Source organism: Orycteropus afer, unplaced genomic scaffold (assembly GCF_000298275.1).
Source record: "Orycteropus afer afer isolate SDZICR_OR568_19922 unplaced genomic scaffold, OryAfe1.0 scaffold00198, whole genome shotgun sequence".
Classification (NCBI taxonomy): domain Eukaryota; kingdom Metazoa; phylum Chordata; class Mammalia; order Tubulidentata; family Orycteropodidae; genus Orycteropus; species Orycteropus afer.
Genome location: NW_006921785.1, coordinates 5726843 through 5745769, shown reverse-complemented (window position 1 = coordinate 5745769; position 18927 = coordinate 5726843). Strand labels below are relative to the sequence as shown.

Here is an 18927-nt window from a genome sequence, read left to right as displayed (position 1 = left end):
ATACTTTGCTGGTTTTTGTGTTTCTCTAGAGAACCCAATCCAACACAACAACCTATCACTGGGATTGTGCAGGACCAGGCAGAGTTTCATTCTTTTGTGCACAGGGTCACCATGAAGTGCGGGGCTGACTCCATGTCAGCTAACTATTGCTAGACTTAACCTTGCTCAGCACCACCTAATGACTCTGGAATTGAGTTTTCAGGAAGGGCAAGAAAAGGCCACCTTGTATTTCTAATAACCATATACAAAAATACTGGTTTGTTAAGGTTGAAATTAAGCAATTAAGTCGTTATATGCCATATAGAACTACGTCTTTGTCATTATTGCCATGTACACACAAGGGCTTTCTACATATTCTTTATTATTAATATAGACTTTGCTTGTGTACTACAAAGTTAACTTTTTATTTCTCAGCCATCTTTTGCTTTTTTCCTATCTTATCTAACAGCCCATGAGATTTTAGACACTGTGTTTTCTCTTGACTTCCTTCTTAATTATAATTAACGCAATTCACCTGTTCTTTAGTATTTAACTATGCAAGAACATACCTTTTTCCAGTTACTCAAGCTCACTGCAGTAATTGAAGCAACTTGCTTACAGTTCATTGAAAACTTTGGCAAAAATTTGGTATAAAGAAATGATCATTTATTTATTTTTTGATAGTTAATTTTATTCTTGAATCTTAATCGTCTTGTGTCTACTTCCTGCTGTCTCCCACCCTATACAAACTAGAGTTCCCATTTGTCTGTGCCCTCATATCTTATCCATACCTTCATTGTATCAATTATTATGTATAATTTTACATGTTTGTTTCTCCCTAGTAAACAAAAAGCCCATTATTGGCTGAACCTTTGTCTTAGACTCATACTAGGTCTTTAATAACTTACTGATTGGGAGTTTCTGTTAGGGGCATGTAGCACACATCATAGTATTAGAATTTTTTTTCCCCTTAAACAAATTAACTCTTAATTCTTTTAGAAGCTGGATAAGAAATCATCTTCATCCACAGGAAGCTTAGAATCTGGAAATGAGTCAAAAGAAAAATTACTGAAAGGAGAAAGTGCACTGCAACGAGTCCAGTGTATCCCTGGCAATGCCAGCTGTTGTGACTGTGGTCTGGCAGACCCACGATGGGCCAGCATCAACCTGGGCATCACCCTGTGCATCGAGTGCTCTGGGATTCACCGGTGGGTAGTCCTGCCCAGGGACAGAGACTTCTTTTGGATAAACACTATGAATTATGTCCCATTGTTTAGAGCACCTTTTCCACTTTTTCTTATTGTTCTGGTTAGCTAGTACTGGTCTGACAAAAATATACCACAAATGGGATGGCCTTAACACACAGGAGTTCATTCTCTCACAGTTTGGAGGCTTTAAGTCCAAGTTCAAAGTGCCAGTCTCTAGGGGCTGGGTGAAAGCCCCTTGGCCTTGGGCTTCAGTTTGCCCCTTGTTCCTAGACCCCTGAAGCTAGAGGCATCTCTTCACTCAGGCAGCTACTGGCTGCTGAGGCTAACAAGCCCAAGGTTGGCAAATAAAATGGCACAGTCCCAATGTTACCAAACCACCGGGCAGGCCATTAATTCAAGTCCATTGTAAAGTCCCAGGGTCAGCAGAGCACGGCAGGCTGCTGAACAATGACACAGCTACATGCAGGTTCCAAGCATGCCATAAGCTAGAGACCATTCCCAAAGCTCCTTCTTATACACGGGGAGCAGACCACATACTCAAAGGAGCTACTCAGCTGCTTGTGGTAGATCCCACCATGGAGCTGATTGCCAGTCTCATCATGGGGAATAACTACTACCAGCTGCCCAGCCATTCAACCAGGCCCAGCCAAGTTGACATACAAATTTAACTATCACAATTCCACACCTTGCCAACTTGGCACCTGTACAGATCTTCACTGGGTGTCATCTGTACAGATCTGCTTCACTGTGTGGCTCTAATTCCCTAGTTTCTGAGTGGCGACCTTACCCCCTTGGCCTGGCGGGCCCTGTTCCTCTACCTCTTGGGTATAGTAGTCCTGCCCTCTCACTCTTGGGCAGCAGCTGTGGCTCCATCCCACTGGCTCACATGAACGAGCAGCCCCACACTCCAGAACCAAGTTGGTGAAGACCTGGCTCTTTGAAACCTAGGGGGCTGTGGCCCCCAAAGGCCATGGCCCTACCCTTTCAGGCTGAGGCAGCTCTGCTTCCGTTTGGTCTCTCCGCTTCTGCTGATGAATGCCGAAGGCAACCAACTCCGCAGGAAATCTTCCTGCCCTGAAAACACGCAGCTTTCTTGTTCTGTGGGCTGGCCAACCTGCTACTCCATTTTATGCCGGTCTTCTCTACCAATTAAGCCCCGAAGGCAACCCACTCCTCCAGGAAGCCGCCTACCCAGTGGCACCCAGCTTTCTCCTCCGTGGGCTGGTAAGGCTGTTGGTGTTTAATGCTGGTCTCTGGGCTCTACTTCTGCAGTCTCTCACACTTACTGAACTGCCAAATTGTATCTTTGCACTTTTCATAAAGTGGATAAAGTTCTAGTTTGTAAAGATGAAAAGTGATTTTGAGGACTTTGGCACACCATTTGTTATTTACTTGAGGATCTGTCCCTATTTATATCTGTGTTGAGGGCTGTCTTACCAGATTATGTCATAGTAATAGATAAAAAGAATTTGCATAAATATGCAAATAGAACAAAGACTTGATAGTTTTATGTATTAATACAGTTTTTTTTTTCCACTTAGGAGTCTTGGGGTTCATTTTTCAAAAGTACGCTCTTTAACTTTAGATACCTGGGAACCTGAACTTTTAAAGGTAAAGTAATATTTTATATTTTTTACAAAAAACACTTTAGGATTTTAGAATCTTTGTTTAAAAATTTATGAATTTCTCATTCTAACAATGAACTAAATTGTATTGGCGTATACCTGAGGCTATTTTGGCAACTCTGCTGTTTTCATAGTGGGTTTTTTAAATTGCAAAGTGCCTGTAGCACTCCTTTGTGTCCATTCATTCTCTAGGACATTCTCAAGGTTCATAGTTTTTTTTTTGTTGTTGTTTTCTCAAAAAAAAAATTCTGAATTCTGTGACTCAATTTAAATCTTTTACAATTATATAGATTCTTGTTAAAGTTATTTGATATATTACTATATAAAAGCTCCATTAAGGATTGGTATAGCATGTAAGGAGCGTTGGGTTAGCATAGAGCCATTTGCAAATATACATTTGTCAGGGTCAAACTCCAAAAAACTTTACAAACTCACTGCTGTCTAGTCAGATCTGACTTGTAGTGACCCCACCTTGGGTTTTCAAGGAGGTATCACTTTGGAAGTAGATTGCCCAATCTTCCTTCAAAGGAGTGGCTGGTGGGTTTGAACCACCAGCCTTCTGGTTAGCAGTCAGATGCCTTAGGCATTATGCCATCAGGGTAGGGGACATCAAACCAAGGCATCCTCTTTTTCCCTGTGTCTGAGGGGTCATAGCAATGGAAATGTCATAAATAATTTTAGGTAACTATTGGGTTTCTGATAACATTTACAGAATCCTAACAGTTAATAGTATGCTACTTTTAATTGTTACCATTTATTTAGATTACTATATTGTAGAAAACAGAGTAGTTTAACAGTTGTAGTATACTCTGCATATGTTTCTGTCTGAAAATTATGTTCTTAATGTGTTTGTGTTTATATTTCAGTTCATAGATAAACTTGTAAGCCTGTCAGTTATATAAATTTTAAAAATTTGCTTGTGGAATGTGTAAACATCTAAATAAAAGTGGTTAAATTTTCTTCTAATCTAGAACCTTTAAATAAGTTCCACAGTTTGTTATGAATTCAAAAGAGAAAGGAGTACGTGGATGAGGGGTAGAAATCTAATATCCATATCAGCTTTGTAAAGATAAGAATTCAAAGAGCTCAAATTAGAAAATTTGGTTGAGACACTTCTGTCTGGTACCTTAAAAAAAAAAATGACTGAAGCTTTCGAAATACTTGTATTTAGATTATCAGGAGAAAATAATTTATTCCAGTTCTGTGTTATTTAAAACTCACCTGTCTGACTTTAGGTGCTTTCTTCAATTAATTCACCAGACATTATAAGTAATGTCTGGTGGGCATGTTGGCAACTCTGTTATTTTCATAGTGAAAGAAAACCATTCTTTCCTGCCTGTCTAGTATTTATTCTCAGAGAATGCCCTCCTCAAACTCTGCCCTGTTCTTGGGTCAGATAGCATTACTATCCTCTGCTGTCCACTGACTCAGATCATGCTAGTTGTAGTGGGGGGATGGAAAACCAGTAGAAGAGAGGTTCCATACTCTGAAGGAGTGTAAAATCAAGCTAGGGGGAACATGTAATTATGAATAAAGAAGTTAGATAAGAGATGTAAGCATCTAATACTTTAGTTTAAGAAGTATTCATATAGGGGTTACTTAGCAAAAGTAGTCTGGGTTAAACCTTGAAGAATTCAGTTTCTAGAGGAAAGTGAAATTATACTTCAGGTACATGAGACAAGTTACATAGTTTCAAGAAGGTAAAATTTCATACTATGGGAAAACATGGAAGTCAAATGGTATTCTGGAGGGTCCAGAGTGCCACTGTGCTGAGATTAGGTTTGATTTGATATTTCTTTGGTCCAGAACTTTAGGGGAGGAGATAAGGAAATATTTTCTTTTGGGCAATTACATGCAGGAAAAAGGAATGATTAGAGGCTATTGAGGTGAGTTTTGCAAACTTAATTATTTTAATAAAAACATGTTTATCAAAGAAAAGCTTTAAAATAACAGGTATTACAAAAGGAAAAAAAAACCAAACACTGTTAATATTTTCCCAAATATTCTTCCATGCTTTTAGTCTGTTCTTTTATAATGTCTTTAAATTTTTTCCCTAAGTTATAAATTAATAATAATATAAATTATAAAATAAGGCATGAGTAACATTTTGGAAAATAGGTAAAAATTCCCAGCATCTATTCTTAATAGAATTTGTTTTTGGCAAAATTCACTCATCTTTTTATAAGAATAGTTTACATGCTTGTAATCATAATATATGTGTGATTTGTTTTTCATGTAGTATAAAATATGTATGTAATTCTTGGTATTTTTTCCCCATTCTTAACCAGCTTCCCCAGCAGCAATTATTGACCAATCCTTTCCTTTCCCATCATTTTGTTATTTCTCTTTGCTCTACATTAAATTCATATAAGCAGGGTTGATTTTTGTGTTATTGCTTCTCATCCAGTGATACATGTTTGTCTCATAGAACCAGTACAGGTTGGTTGGTTGGTTGGTTTGTTTCCAAGGCTGCCATCTAAACCCACTGCCATTGAGTTGATTTCAACTCATAGTGACCCTATGAGACAGAGTAGAACTGCCTCATAGGGTTTCCAAGGCTTTAAATCTTTGCAGAAGCAGACTGCTTCATTTCTCTCCTACAGAGTGGTTGGTGGGTTTGAGCCACTGACCTTTTGGTTAGCAGCCAAACGCTTTAACCACTACACCACCAGAGCTCCTTTTTTAAGGCTACTGCATAATAATTAGAATCTTAATTTCAAAGATGAAAAATATGCTGTATAAAACTGGAGGTAATCATTTCTCAATTTATAAGAGGTAGCTAGGCTGCAGAAAGGGACAAGGGAGAGAAACTAGGGAGAGAGGAAAAGGGAAAGAAAGAGTGAAGAAGAGAGAAGGAGAGAGGGAGGGAAGGAAGGAGATAGAAGGAAAATGGAAAACTAGAAAAGGAAACCATGAATAGAAGAGGGATGTGGTGAAAGTAGAGGGTCCTGAAAGGGCTCATGACTAAGCACAAGGGGAGAAAGAATACCATTCTTTCCTGCCTGTCTAGTATTTATTCTCAGAGAATGCCCTCTTCAAACCCTGCCCTGTTCTTCGGTCAGATAGCATTACTATCCTCTGCTGTCCACTGACTCATGTGTCCTCACCACTTAACCTTAATTCTCTGCAGCCCTCAGTTATGCCAGCCCAGTGTGCACCAGTGTTTCTCTTACCCAGATATGCCTCATCAGGGAAGCGGTTTGAGTGATCCACAGAAGCAACACACATAATTTATTAGTGAGGTTAGATGAGTTTAAACTGAATTAAATAAAGAGGTGAATGGAGAGATGAAAACAAAAACTGAAATCTGAAGATTTTGGAACATACAACTAGGAATTGGTTATTTGGAGATAGAACCTAAGAAGAAAGAAACATTCAAAAACAGTTTCAACAGAGTTGTAAGTTGGATGGACTTTTGAATATTTGTAGGAATTGGAAGACAGTGAGGAAATTTTTAAAGAATACATGCAATTGCCTTCACTTTGAAACCACTGAACCAACTCCTACTTGCAACAGATTCTTCATCAGTCACCTTCATGTGCAGCTTTTAAATCACTGAAAGTAAGGCTAAATAAGAACCTTATATACCTGTACCAGCTTAGCTACAAATTCGACTTAAAGACGGACTTGGGCACTATCACATCTCATAACCTGGGGACTGCCTGTATACATTCAGTTATATTATTATTTGTATATATTTTTAACTTACTGTCCTAAAACTGGTGGAAGTCAGTACTCATTGCACATTATTATATAGGTAATACTTTATTGTCATGATTCTTGCCCTGTAAAGATTATAGCCTTGGAAACCCTATAGGGCAGTTCTACTCTGCCCAATAGGGTCACTAAGAGTTAGAATCAATTTGACAGCAATGGGTGTAACCTTAGAGGGGAGCTAGTCTTGTGTAGCATAGCAAAATTATCATTTTACTATCAGTCTTTGTCTCATTTTGTTTACTTAAAAACAAATAAAATTTAAATTTCATTTAAATTTCTTTCTGAAATTAGGTATTGTATAATATGCACAATGAATTAGCTATACATGTTTTGAAGATCAACAACTTTTATGGTGTTTTTAGAAATAAGACTTTTTCTTTTTCCTATCTTTCTGCCAAATAGCTTATGTGTGAGTTGGGGAATGATGTTATAAATCGAGTTTATGAAGCTAAAGTGGAAAAAATGGGGATAAAGAAACCACAACCAGGACAAAGGTACTATTTCAATTATCTTAGTGTGTTAACCTTTTTTTTTTTTTTTTTTTTTCATTAAATCAGAAGATAGCTATGATTTTATTTCATTATAATTGATATATTGAGATAGAAGAATAAATATCTGGAAGTGATCATTACTGTTTCTGTTCAAATGTAGGTAGCTCTTTCTTGGATATGTTAGATTTTATTGAGCAGATCGTCAATTATAGTCTCCAGATGAGATAAAATTTTAAAAATTAAGGCTGTACATAGAAATGTAAAAACCAAAACCAAATCCACTGCCATTGAGTCAATTTCAGCTCATAGTGAGCCTATATTACAGGGAGTAGAACTGCCCCAGGGTTTCCAAGGCTGTAAATCTTTAAGAAAGCAGACTGCCTCATCTTTCTCCCATGGAATGGCTGATGGGTTCAAACCACCAAGCTTTTGGTTGGTTAGCAGCCAAATGCTTTAACTACCTTTCAATGAAAGTGAAACAAATTTCTGTTAATAGCAGGCTTTTAAAAAGAGTTAATCTGTTCATTAATGTCTTCAAGGATCAATTTTCTACTACCTACAACGAATAATTTTACATTGTTTGACTTAATTCAGCAAATATCTATTACCATATACTTCATGCATGGTATGATGTTGAAGAATCAAAAGAAGGAAAGAATAGCTGCTGGTAGAGAAGAGAGCATATGTTTGAAATTATACTTCCAAATACATGTGTACCAACAACTCATAGCGACCTTATAGAACAGAGTAGAACTGCCCTGTGGGCTTCTGAGGCTGTAATGTTTTTCAGAAGCAGACTCCCCCGTGTCTCTCTTACTGAGTGGCTGGTGGGTTTGAATTGCTAAGCTTTCAATTAGCAGCCAAGCGCTTAACCACTATGCATCAAACCAATACTACACACACATACACACGCACATGCACAGATAAGGGAAGTGCCTTCAAGGTGTATACTTGCATTTTGTTGATGGTACTTTTAGACTTTATGATTCTTTAATTTTAGCATTACAATTTTATTTGCCATAAGCCTGTGTTGAGATTTTATGTTTGACTAAATCTTTATATAGATATAACATCATTTTAAACATACCACTTTCTAAGGCAGTATTGATTGAATCAGATTGTTATTTGTGCACAGCCATTTAAATTATTTCAGAGCTTCAGATATGTTTCCATTTTAGCCAAAGATCTAAACATTCTAAAAAGATGTAAGGAAGAAAATATATAAAACATATAGCATTTTATGATTATATCATAAATCAAAAGTTTAAAATGTGATGTAATTTCTCTTTAAGTTAGGAATATACCTACTCCTCACTTACCAACAATCTTGTTATCTGACATTTTACATTTATGACAATAGTAAAAAAATCTATCTGACTATTTTGTGCATTGATGATAGATATCTGACAGTAATGAATGACGAAGTCCCCGACGAGGTTCCTGGCCAGCAGACCCTGTGTGCACATAGAAAGGAAGCTCATATTGCATAGTATTTGACTGCGTGGGAAGGGAGTGGAGGCATGGTCTCTCCGAGCCGTGAAGGTGTCAGGTGGAACAGAGGAGGGAGCTGGAGTGACGCTGGCAAGAATGGGACACTGCCTGGTTGGTCTTGAGTGCCCACAGGGGCTGAGGCTACAGTGGTGGCTGGTCCTGAAGGTCGGCCACGCTTGGGGCCAGGGAGGCCCTAGTTTCCAGCTCCAAGGGGTGGCAGGGATGGGCTGGGCCATGGTCATAAGGAACCCTGAGAGGAGCACTTGGGTGCCTAGGGACCACGAGATGCCTTGTCAGCTGACTGGCACCTGTGTCACCCCTTATAATTCCTTCATATCCCCTCCTGGGCAGGTACATATAGGGCTGAGACAGGCTACTTGAATGAGGGTGGTGGGGTCAGATGTAGTTGCAATTTGTAGAGGCCAGAGCTAGCTCTCACAGCCTCAGAGGAAGCTCTGGATTGTCAGTTCTCATGGTGACATGGTATGGAATAGGGCAAGGCTGACTAGTAAAGGCCAGGGGAAGCATGGGTTAGGAGCTGGCAGGGGGAACCCAGTGGGCAGCATTTCCCCCCACACATACACCATTGCACCTTGGCCCTCTTGCTGTTGATGAGGGCGTTTTGAGGTAGTTGAGGGGATGAGCCAGGGCCACTCATCCTGAAAATACAGTGAAGGCAGGAAAGGGACCATGGGGATGGCAAGGGGGCAGCCCGGTGGAGACTGAGGGACTCTTGTCTGTGGATGATGGTGGGGCCTGAACTCCACTGAGGTGACATGAGGGAGGGAGAAGTAGCAGAGGCAGGTGACCTCAGTAGGGGTCCAGTGGAATGTTCACAGTACAGATGAGGGGATGAGGTGAAGTGGTCTTCCTTTATTTATGCATAATGCCAATTCTTGCATATCAACTGATTTTAAGAACCTGACTGTCAGTGAGTGAGGAGTGGGTATGCTATGATGTTCTAAAATAGTTGTCTTAGGAAAATCATGGCTACCAATGGTGCTATTTTAGTATTTGATGTTATTTCTTCTTTGAGTAAAAATGAAAGTAAGTTAATTTCTAGAAATTTTTATTGTCTTTTTGGCAATGTTTTTTATTCTGTAAAAAGCATGAAGGAGTGTGTACAGAAATGAATTAGTACAAGAATTAAGAGAATAAAAGAATACCGTGTTAATCCTTGTGACTTTTTCAGTTATGTTATTATTTGTATTTCCTCTGAGTGTGAACACATTGTTGATTACATATTTGGAAGCAAGACACATGGCATAAAATCATAAACTCAGTTTTAACTAATACTGTATTTAGTAACTTTCTTTGGAAGTATTCAATACTTTCTTTATTAGTCATGCTAAGGGATTCAGCAGAATATCATGACATTTTTATGTATACCAGACAGGAGAAAGAGGCATATATCAGAGCAAAATATGTGGAGAGGAAATTTGTGGATAAATACTCTATATCATCATCACCTCCTGAGCAGGAAAAAAAGACTGCCTCCAAAAGTTTTGAAGAAAAGAGGCTGAGCATTTCTAAACCTGGACCAAGTGACCAAGTCAGAGTAGCTGCCCAAAGTTCAGGTATCACACTTACTTATTGTGTGTGTGTATATATATATATATACTTTCTTACAGTGAAAATCACTTTCATAGTCTCTGAATTAATAGCCAATGCAGGTTTTTTAAGTGCTAAAAACTTGTTTCCTTCTATATAGTCTAAGGAAATACTGGATTTCTGTGTCTTTAGAACAATTAAGTTTAAATGTAGTATCTCTATTCTAAGGAATAAACCAAACTAAATTCACTGCTGTCAAGTCAGATCTGACTCATAGCGACCCCTCCTTGGGTTTCTGAGGCAGTATCTCTACGGAAGTAGATTGCCCAACCTTCCTTCTGAGGAGTGGCTGGTGGGTTGGAACCACCAGCCTTCTGGTTAGTGGTCAGACGCCTTAGGCACTATGCCACCAGAGCTCCTCCTTTGGTTTTTCTAAGGAATAATACTGCGTAAAATGCAAGGGGAGATGGGAAGTATATGAATCTACCATGCCAAAGACCCCAAGTATCTGATTAACCACTTATTTTCCTTCCTATTTTTCCCTCCTAAATTTTCCCAATAACGTTTTTCCTGCCCTTTTCCCTTCTTATTGCCTGCTTTGTGCTTTGCTAACTTGCATGTCCCCAGTGGTTGCTGTTAATAGCGACGAGGCCAGGCGGGAGTCTCTGTTCTGTCCTGATGAGCTAGACTCACTCTTCTCCTACTTTGATACTTCTTCAAAACTGCGTAGTAGTAAGTACTACTCTTGTGGAGCATTCCAAGTCTGTGCCCAGTGGTCATTGTGCAGTGTGGCCATTTCTCTAGATGTTTCTCATTGTCTCAGATAACACATTTACAGTCATACAAAATAAATTAAGCTTTTTACTACCCCTGACATATTATGGGGTAATGTGATATGTTACACCTTTGAAAATGTTTATTTTCAGGCTTTTCATATCTTGATAAGCAAAGTGTTTAAAATTGTATTAAATGTGTTCTCAATGTATTCTACTGATGATGGCTAAGTTTATGCTGATGTGTAAGGACTCATTTAAAAACTTTGTTGTCTGTGGGGTATTATTTCCCAAATGATTTGAGCTTTAATCACTAGCTGATTTTTCTTTAAAACAGTCAAAAGTAATGACAGTGGAATCCAACAGAGCTGTGATGATGGAAGAGAATCTTTACCCTCCTTGGTGTCAGCCAATAGTTTATATGACCCTGGTGAGTTTTGGTGAAAGTTAATGTTAATCGATAATGTTTGCTGAAAAACACATGTGGTAAGTGCCTTGTCTTGATGGAATACGTTCTAAGGGGAGTGGTTAGTCTTTGACAAGATAGTAAAGGAAGAATAGAACTGTTAAATGAGAAAGTCATTGTTTCTGTTTATATCTGGAAGTTCTTCCCTAGTTGTTCATTCTTCCAGGTTTCATGATATGTGCCAAAGTGTCCTGCCAATAGCTAAGGATAATTTTCACTGCACATGAAAATATCATCATTCTTATTCTTCATCTTTCCTTGTGACTGTCTTTTCTTATCAGGACAAAGGGAGCAATGACTCCCTCCATCTTAGGTTTTCTTCTGACCTAGTTTGTCCTGATTTTAGTGATTGTGATCTCGCAGAATACTTGGAGTAGTGAGCGTTTTTCAAATTATTTGAACTGCTTATACTGCAATTTGTGATGGTTTCAGACCATTCTAGGGGAGAAGTATTTAGTAGTAAAATTCTTTTTGGGTTCTTGCTGCTGCTGCTTTTTAAGTTCAGGCTGATAGGAGTATACAGAAATTTAATCCAATACAGGGTAATTAATCTGCCTGTTTAATATTGGCAAAACCACAAAGCCTGGTATACCAGTTGATGTCTTTATATAAGAGACTAAATGTTGAGTGTTTGGTGAATGATTATTGTTAATAGCCATTGCATTAATTCTGATTCATGAGGACATCATGTGTGTAGAGTAGAACTCCCCTAGGGTTTTCAAGGCTGTGACCTTTTGGAAGCAGATCACCAGGCCTGACTTCCAGGGCACCCCTAGATGCATTGGAACTGCCAGTCCTTTGGCTGGTAGTTGAACACGTAACCATTTGCACCACTCAGGGACTCCAGGGAATGGTTGAATAGTCTGCAAGGTATAAGATCTCCATGTGTCAAACTCTCATAAGCTTGTTATGATAAATTAGTGGTTTCTTATGTTATAGCTCTCACGTTATGATATATTTAAGAACTCGTTTTTTTTTTTATGCTTCATACATATTTACTGTACTGAATTGGATTGGTGCATACTCTCATTATGGCTGTATGAGCAGTATTCAAAGAGGAAAAGAAAAGGAAAACAGAGCTACTAATTATATAATTGACTCAGTCGTCCACAACTGTTGTTGTTAGTTGCCGTTGACTCTGTTCCCAATTCATGGTGAGCCTGCGTGTTGCAGAGTAAAACTTCTCCGTAGGGTTCTCAAAGCTGTGACCGTTCCGAATTGGATCACCAGGCCTGTCCTCTGAGGTGCCTCTGGGTGGGTTTGAACTGCCACCCTCGCAGCTAACACTTGAGTGCTTAACTGTATGTGCCACCCAGGGACTCCTATTCACTTACAAATAGAACTTGCAAAAGATTACTCAGTTGCTGGGGTGATGGTTGAACAAATGTTTTTTTTTGGGATGAGGTAATGATGAGCAAGAAAGTTTTGGCAGTTTTGATCTAATGTATTACAAAGAAAAACTGGAGAAAGTTGCTTTTGTTTTTTACTAAAATTTGAATAACATGACGAAAAGTGGTATTCAATACATAGAAAAATGCTCAGCATATACCAAATGTTGAATATACAACTATGAATAAGACATGGTTCTTGCCTTAAAGAGTTGAATCTTGTGTAAATAATTATAATACAGATTGGTGACTGCTAGGACAAAGAGGTTATAAACTTGTAAAGAAAGAGATGATGATGAATTTTGGTCTTAAAGAATAAATGTTTTAAAGGAGGAGGATATGGCTTTTTCCAGTATTGAAAGTGGCACTTGGAAAAGCCTGTGGCCTGGCATGCCAAATTAGGCTAACAGAGTCAGTTAAGCAAAAGAATGGAAAGATCAAATGTGCTTTTTGTTTGTTTTTAAGGTGACTAGATATTTATGTGTCTTGGTGGGGGTTGGTTTAGGGAGACACAAAAAATTGCATTCTAGTTAAACATTTCTAGATTCCTAAGCCACATTACTTGGGTTTGGATTCAGGCTTTACTACTCATTGTGTACTGCTTCTGTGGATCAGTTTCCTGGTTTATAAAATGAGGCTAATAATAGTACCTATCTCATAATGTTGTTATGACAAAATGGGAGCTAATATATGAAAAGCACTTAGAATACTGCCTGTAAAAAATGTGTTAGCTTTTGTCATGATTACTAAAGTAATTTTCACAGATCTACTCTACAAAATTATTTTCTCTACCACATAATTTTCTGCTGGTAAGTGGCTGATTTGTGTAGTTTACTGCCTTCACCTCAGGCAAGATCTCATTTTTATTTGTGTATTTGTGCTTGCTTTTCAGAAGGAGAAAGACAAGATTCTTCTGCATTTCTTGATTCTAAACATCTTAATCCAGGACTTCAGCTTTATAGGGCTTCATATGAAAAAAACCTTCCTAAAATGGCTGAGGCTTTGGCTCATGGTGGAGATGTAAACTGGGCTAATTCGGAGGAAAACAAAGCAACACCACTTATTCAGGCTGTATTAGGGGTATGAATTTGTACATTGAGGTTTTTCGTGATAGTAAAATATTTTTTTAAAAAACATAATTCATTTTGAACATGGGTTTATTACTATGTTGTTTTGCTTTGAGAGATGGGTTGCAAAATAGAAGCCTTTGTGCAGACAGTAATGATTTCTGAGCATCATATTTGATTATTTAAACTCAATTTATTTTTTTTTCCTTTAATGGAAGAGAATTCTGTTAATGAAAGTAGTGTTTTTGCCAGATCTTAAACAGCAAATAGAACCCATGGTAGAAGTAATTCTGAGGGGGAGAGGTATTTTCTCTTTTTGGAAAATACAGTGGAAAGGCTTTTTGAGTGAAGTGAATAAAACTATACTGTTTTTAATAGAAATGTATTGTTGTTTCTTGTACATTGTTATCTTCATTTTTTCCCTCAAAGGGTTCTTTGGTGACATGCGAGTTCCTCCTGCAGAATGGTGCTAATGTGAACCAAAGAGATGTACAAGGGCGGGGACCACTGCACCATGCCACTGTCTTAGGGCATACGGGGTAAAGTATAGTGCTTTTATGTGAAAAAATTATTTAAAAATAAATGTTTTGCTTCTTATCAGGTTAAAGCCATTAGGTAGAATTGTGAAGTGATGTTTTCCTTTGACTTACATTGTCATGATGGAATTTGAAATTAAAAAGAATCTCATTCAGAAAAAAATTTATTAGATATGACAGTTGCAAAGCTTACTTTGAACTTAACTGCCTATACTATATGGGTAGAATATACATACTACCTATACTGTATGTATAGAATATACATAAATACCATATATATAGGTCAGTTTTAGTACGATAACCTTTTGTTATTGAGACTTGTGACTTTGTCAGACAACTTAAGTCTCTGTGTGTGTTTATGCATATGCATATAAATTATTTACATGTGAGAATTTTGTGACTATGGAAGTTTTAGTTTCCATAGATAAGTAAAAGTCTAAAATATTTTAAACTAAGTTCTTAATTTGTGCTATTGACATTGTAGCTTCTGAAGCAATATTTAGACTCATAGAACAATTGTTGTTTGTTGTTGTTTTCCCGTTGAGTCGGCCCCGACTCATAGCGACCCCTCCTTGGGTTTCCAAGGCAGTATCACTACGGAAGTAGGATTGCCCAAACTTCCTTCCGAGGAGTGGCTGGTAGGTTTGAACCGCCAGCCTTCTGGTAAGCAGTGAAGTGCCTTAGGCACTATGCTAAAGCCATGAAATGAATTTTCTGTTCGAAGGCATAGATGAAATAAAAATGTTGGCCTTATTTGACAATTTTATACTATAGGTGATTGTTTTTTAAATGAAACATAGAATTTGGTATGTTGTGTCTTGATTTTCATTGATCCAGAAGTATCTTCTGATTTACCTTTTGTTATCAACTCATTGATGATTTAGGAGTGTGTTTAATTTCCACATATTTGTGAATTTTTCAGAGTTTTCTCTGTTACCAATTTCTGGTTTTATTCCATTGTGGTTGGAGAACATACTTTGTATTATTTATACCTTTTTTTTTTTTTTTTAAACAGTTTTATTTTATGGCTTAGCAGATGATCTATGCTGGAGAATGTTCCCTGTTCACTTGAGAAGAATGCAGACTTCTGCTATTGGATGAAGTGTTTTATAGATTGTTTTATAGATGTCTATGAGGTCTAGTAAAGGAGCTCTGGTGGTTTAGTGCCTAAAGCATTTGACTGTTAGCCAGAAGGTTGGTGGTTCAAACCCACCAGCCACTCCTCAGAAAGTAAATCTTCCATAAAGATTTACTGCCTCAGCAACCCCAGGAGGGGTTGCTGTGAGTTGGAATTGACTCGATGTCAGTGAGTTTGGTTTTTGGATTAGGTCTAGTTGGTTTACAGTGTTGTTGAAATGTTCTGTTTCCTTGTTAATCTTCTGCCTAGTTCTAGCCTTTATTGAAAATGGGGTATTGATGTCTCTAAGTGTTATTGTTTAATTATTTCTTTCTTCCTTCATTTCTGCCAATTTTTGCTTTATGTAATTTTTTAGTGCTTTGTTATTTGGTGCATATATGTTTATAATAGGAGCTCTGGTAGCATAGTGCCTAAGACACTTGACTGCTAACCAGAAGGCTGGCAGTGAAGCCTATAAGCCACTCCTCAGAAGGAAGGTTGGGCAATCTACTTCTGTAGTAATACCACCTCAGAAACCCAAGGAGGGGTCGCTATCAGTTGGGTTCGACTCAACGGCACATAACAACAACAGGTTTATAACAGTTATATCTTCCTGATGGATTCACTCTTTTATCATTATAAAATATTCTTTATATTTTGTAATATTTTCTGTTTTAAAGTCTGTCTGTCTGATTTTAATACAGCCATTTAGCTTTCCAGTAGTTAATGTTTACATGATATGTTTTTCCATCCTTTTATTTTCAATCTTTTTGTAGCTTTGAATCTAGAGTGCATCTCCTGTAGACAGCATATACTTGGGTCATGTTTTTTTTATCCATTTTTACCAGCTCTTCCTTTTGATTGGATTTTTATTTAATCCATTCACATTTAATGTTACTGATATAGTTGGATTTTTGTCTGTCATCTTACTTTTTGTTTTCTATATGCTGGTATTTCTTGTAAGGTGGTAGTTCTGCTTGCAATGAAATTTCTCATATCTTGTTTACCTGGATATTTATTTAACCTTCATTTTTGAACAGTAGCTTTGCTGATTGGCAGGTTTTTTTGTTTGAGCACTTTGAATATGTTGTCCCATTGCCTTCTGGCTCCCATTGTTTATGCTAAGAAGTTAGCTGTTAATCTTTTGGGCATTTTTTTTTTTTTTGTAAGTGACAAATTGATTTTTCTCTTGCTGCTTTCAAGATTTTCTCCTTGTTTTGATTATCAGCATTTTTATGATGATATGTCTATTTTTGGATCTCTTTGTATTTATACTACTTGGAGTTTATTGCACTTCTTGAATGTGTATGTTACTGTTTTTTAATAAATTTGGAAAGTCATTAGATTTTTGAAGATTTTTCCCTTCTCTTTTCTCATTCTCTCCTCTTTTGGTACTCCTGTTATGTGTATTTTGGTGCATTTAACCATGTCTCTGTTCATTTTTCTTTATTCTTTTTTTCTCTGTTGTTTGGCTTGCATAATCTCTAGCTATTTTCAGGCTTGCTGATTCTTTCTTCTGCTAGTCTGAATCTACTGTTGAATCCCTGTACTTAATTTTAATTTCAGTTATTGTAGCTTTCGAATCCAGAATTTCTTTTTTTAAATTTTTATAATTAATACTCTGTTGATATTCTTTATTTGCTAAGACAGACACTGTCATCATGCCATTCTTTACTTCTTTAATTAAGCTTGTCTTTAAATTCTATGGAAATAGTTATAATGGCTACTTTTATGTCTTTTCCTGTTAAATTGAATGCATGGCCATTCTCATGGACAACTGCCTGCTTTCCTCTGATGTATGGGTCCTATGCTTCTGTTTCTTTTAATGCTTGGTAATATTTTGTTGTTTGATTTCATCTTTGTCAGTTTTGTTAAATTACTATGAGTATTTGTGAATGTAATAGGAGAATCACTTCCTCGTCTTTGCTCTTACATGATCATTAATGTATTTTAATGTTTAACATTGCCTTGGCTTCCTTGATTCTCAAATAATGACCTTGAGTGATTTTTGTTTGGCTTATGTGTCATAGACATCTGCACATCTTTTGATGATGTTCTTGAGGGTTGTTGTTGTTGTTAGTTGCTATTGAGTCAGTTCTGACTCATGGTAGGTCAAATATGATGTATATGAAAATATCTTGAGACTTATAAAGTATTTGAATTTATGTTCAATAAAAGGAGCTCTGGTAGCCAGTGCATATGATAATCTGACTGCTAACCAGAAGATTCATGGTTCAGACTCACCAGTCACTCTACGGAAGCAAGACTGGGCAATTTATTCCCGTAAAGATTTACCACCTAGGAAACCCAATGGGGGTCTATGAGTCAGAATTGACTTGATGGCAGTGGGTTTGGGTTTTGGTTTGGTATGTTCAATAAATATTTATAGAGTGAATCAAGAAATTTCTAATGAAAGTGTTATTTCTTTAAGTTAAATGGTGTTTTATTTCTATTTTATGATAAATACTAACTTTTTGTCTTGTTTAAAAAATGCTGTTTCCTTAAACAGGCAGGTATGTTTATTTTTAAAACGAGGTGCCAATCAACATGCCACTGATGAAGAAGGGAAAGACCCTTTAAGCATAGCTGTGGAAGCAGCCAATGCTGATATAGTGACATTGTAAGAATTTTATTTTTTATCTGAATATTTCACGTACAATTTATTACTTGTACAGGGTGTTAACACTGAGTTTCATGCATATGTATGAACTTTAAAAGTAATTGGTTATTTACTGTGTGTTATGTGCTTCTCTACATACTTAACAGGTATAAACTTATTTGGTTCTTACAACTAGTCTATAAGGGAGGCATTATTATTATTATCATACTCATTTTGAAAATAAGGAAACCAAGCCACAGATAATTTGAGAAACTTGTCTAAGATCACACAGCTAGTAAGTTGTAGAGCTGGTATTGAAACAAAGAATTCTGACTTTCAAGATCAGGTTCTTAGCCACTTCCTACTGTATGACCAGTAGGAAGAGAAAACTGGTGACGCCTTTAAAATGGAATTGTGAACTCTGAAAATAGTACTTGAGGGAGGTTGATAGAGGAACAAATAATTATTCTATGTCTCAAGAATTAGAGGATTATAACTAGGGGAGGATGGTGGCATTAATGCTAGTAACTGTTGCAGTTGCATTGCTTTTGAATAATCATATTTAGAAATCTACTTATGTTTACCTTTTCAAATTATTTTTCACACAGATACCAGATTTATTATAAAATACATATTCTTATTTTTGAATGTTTGAATAAAATTTAATGTGATACATTAAAGAAAGAAGTTTGAGATTTTAATTTGATTTTCATGTTAAATCAAAGTAGTTTGTTACATTTGAAACCTAGAAATGAGATGGTCACCTACACTTTGTTATGTAGGAAATCTCAGGAGTACATTGTATGAATTGCTTTTTCATTGAGTAGAGATAGTTCCATCTATGTTGTTAAATCTCAATCATTTACAAAGAGAAATTCCCTCAGTTGACTTGAACTGCCAGAGCTCCCCACGGAGAATT

At 37.0% G+C, this 18927-nt stretch overlaps 1 protein-coding gene across 1 annotated transcript in view; it reads left to right on the top strand.

Annotated features, from left to right (window-relative positions):
* Window positions 1-18927, top strand: part of ACAP2 (ArfGAP with coiled-coil, ankyrin repeat and PH domains 2) — a 167578-nt gene that overhangs the window by 135940 nt on the left and 12711 nt on the right. The window contains exons 13-21 of the mRNA XM_042781941.1: window positions 979-1187; window positions 2729-2798; window positions 6932-7023; window positions 9904-10088; window positions 10690-10794; window positions 11173-11265; window positions 13582-13769; window positions 14186-14295; window positions 17919-18029. Of these exons, the coding sequence (XP_042637875.1) occupies window positions 979-1187; window positions 2729-2798; window positions 6932-7023; window positions 9904-10088; window positions 10690-10794; window positions 11173-11265; window positions 13582-13769; window positions 14186-14295; window positions 17919-18029 (1163 nt within the window). The remainder of the gene's footprint in view (window positions 1-978; window positions 1188-2728; window positions 2799-6931; window positions 7024-9903; window positions 10089-10689; window positions 10795-11172; window positions 11266-13581; window positions 13770-14185; window positions 14296-17918; window positions 18030-18927) is intronic.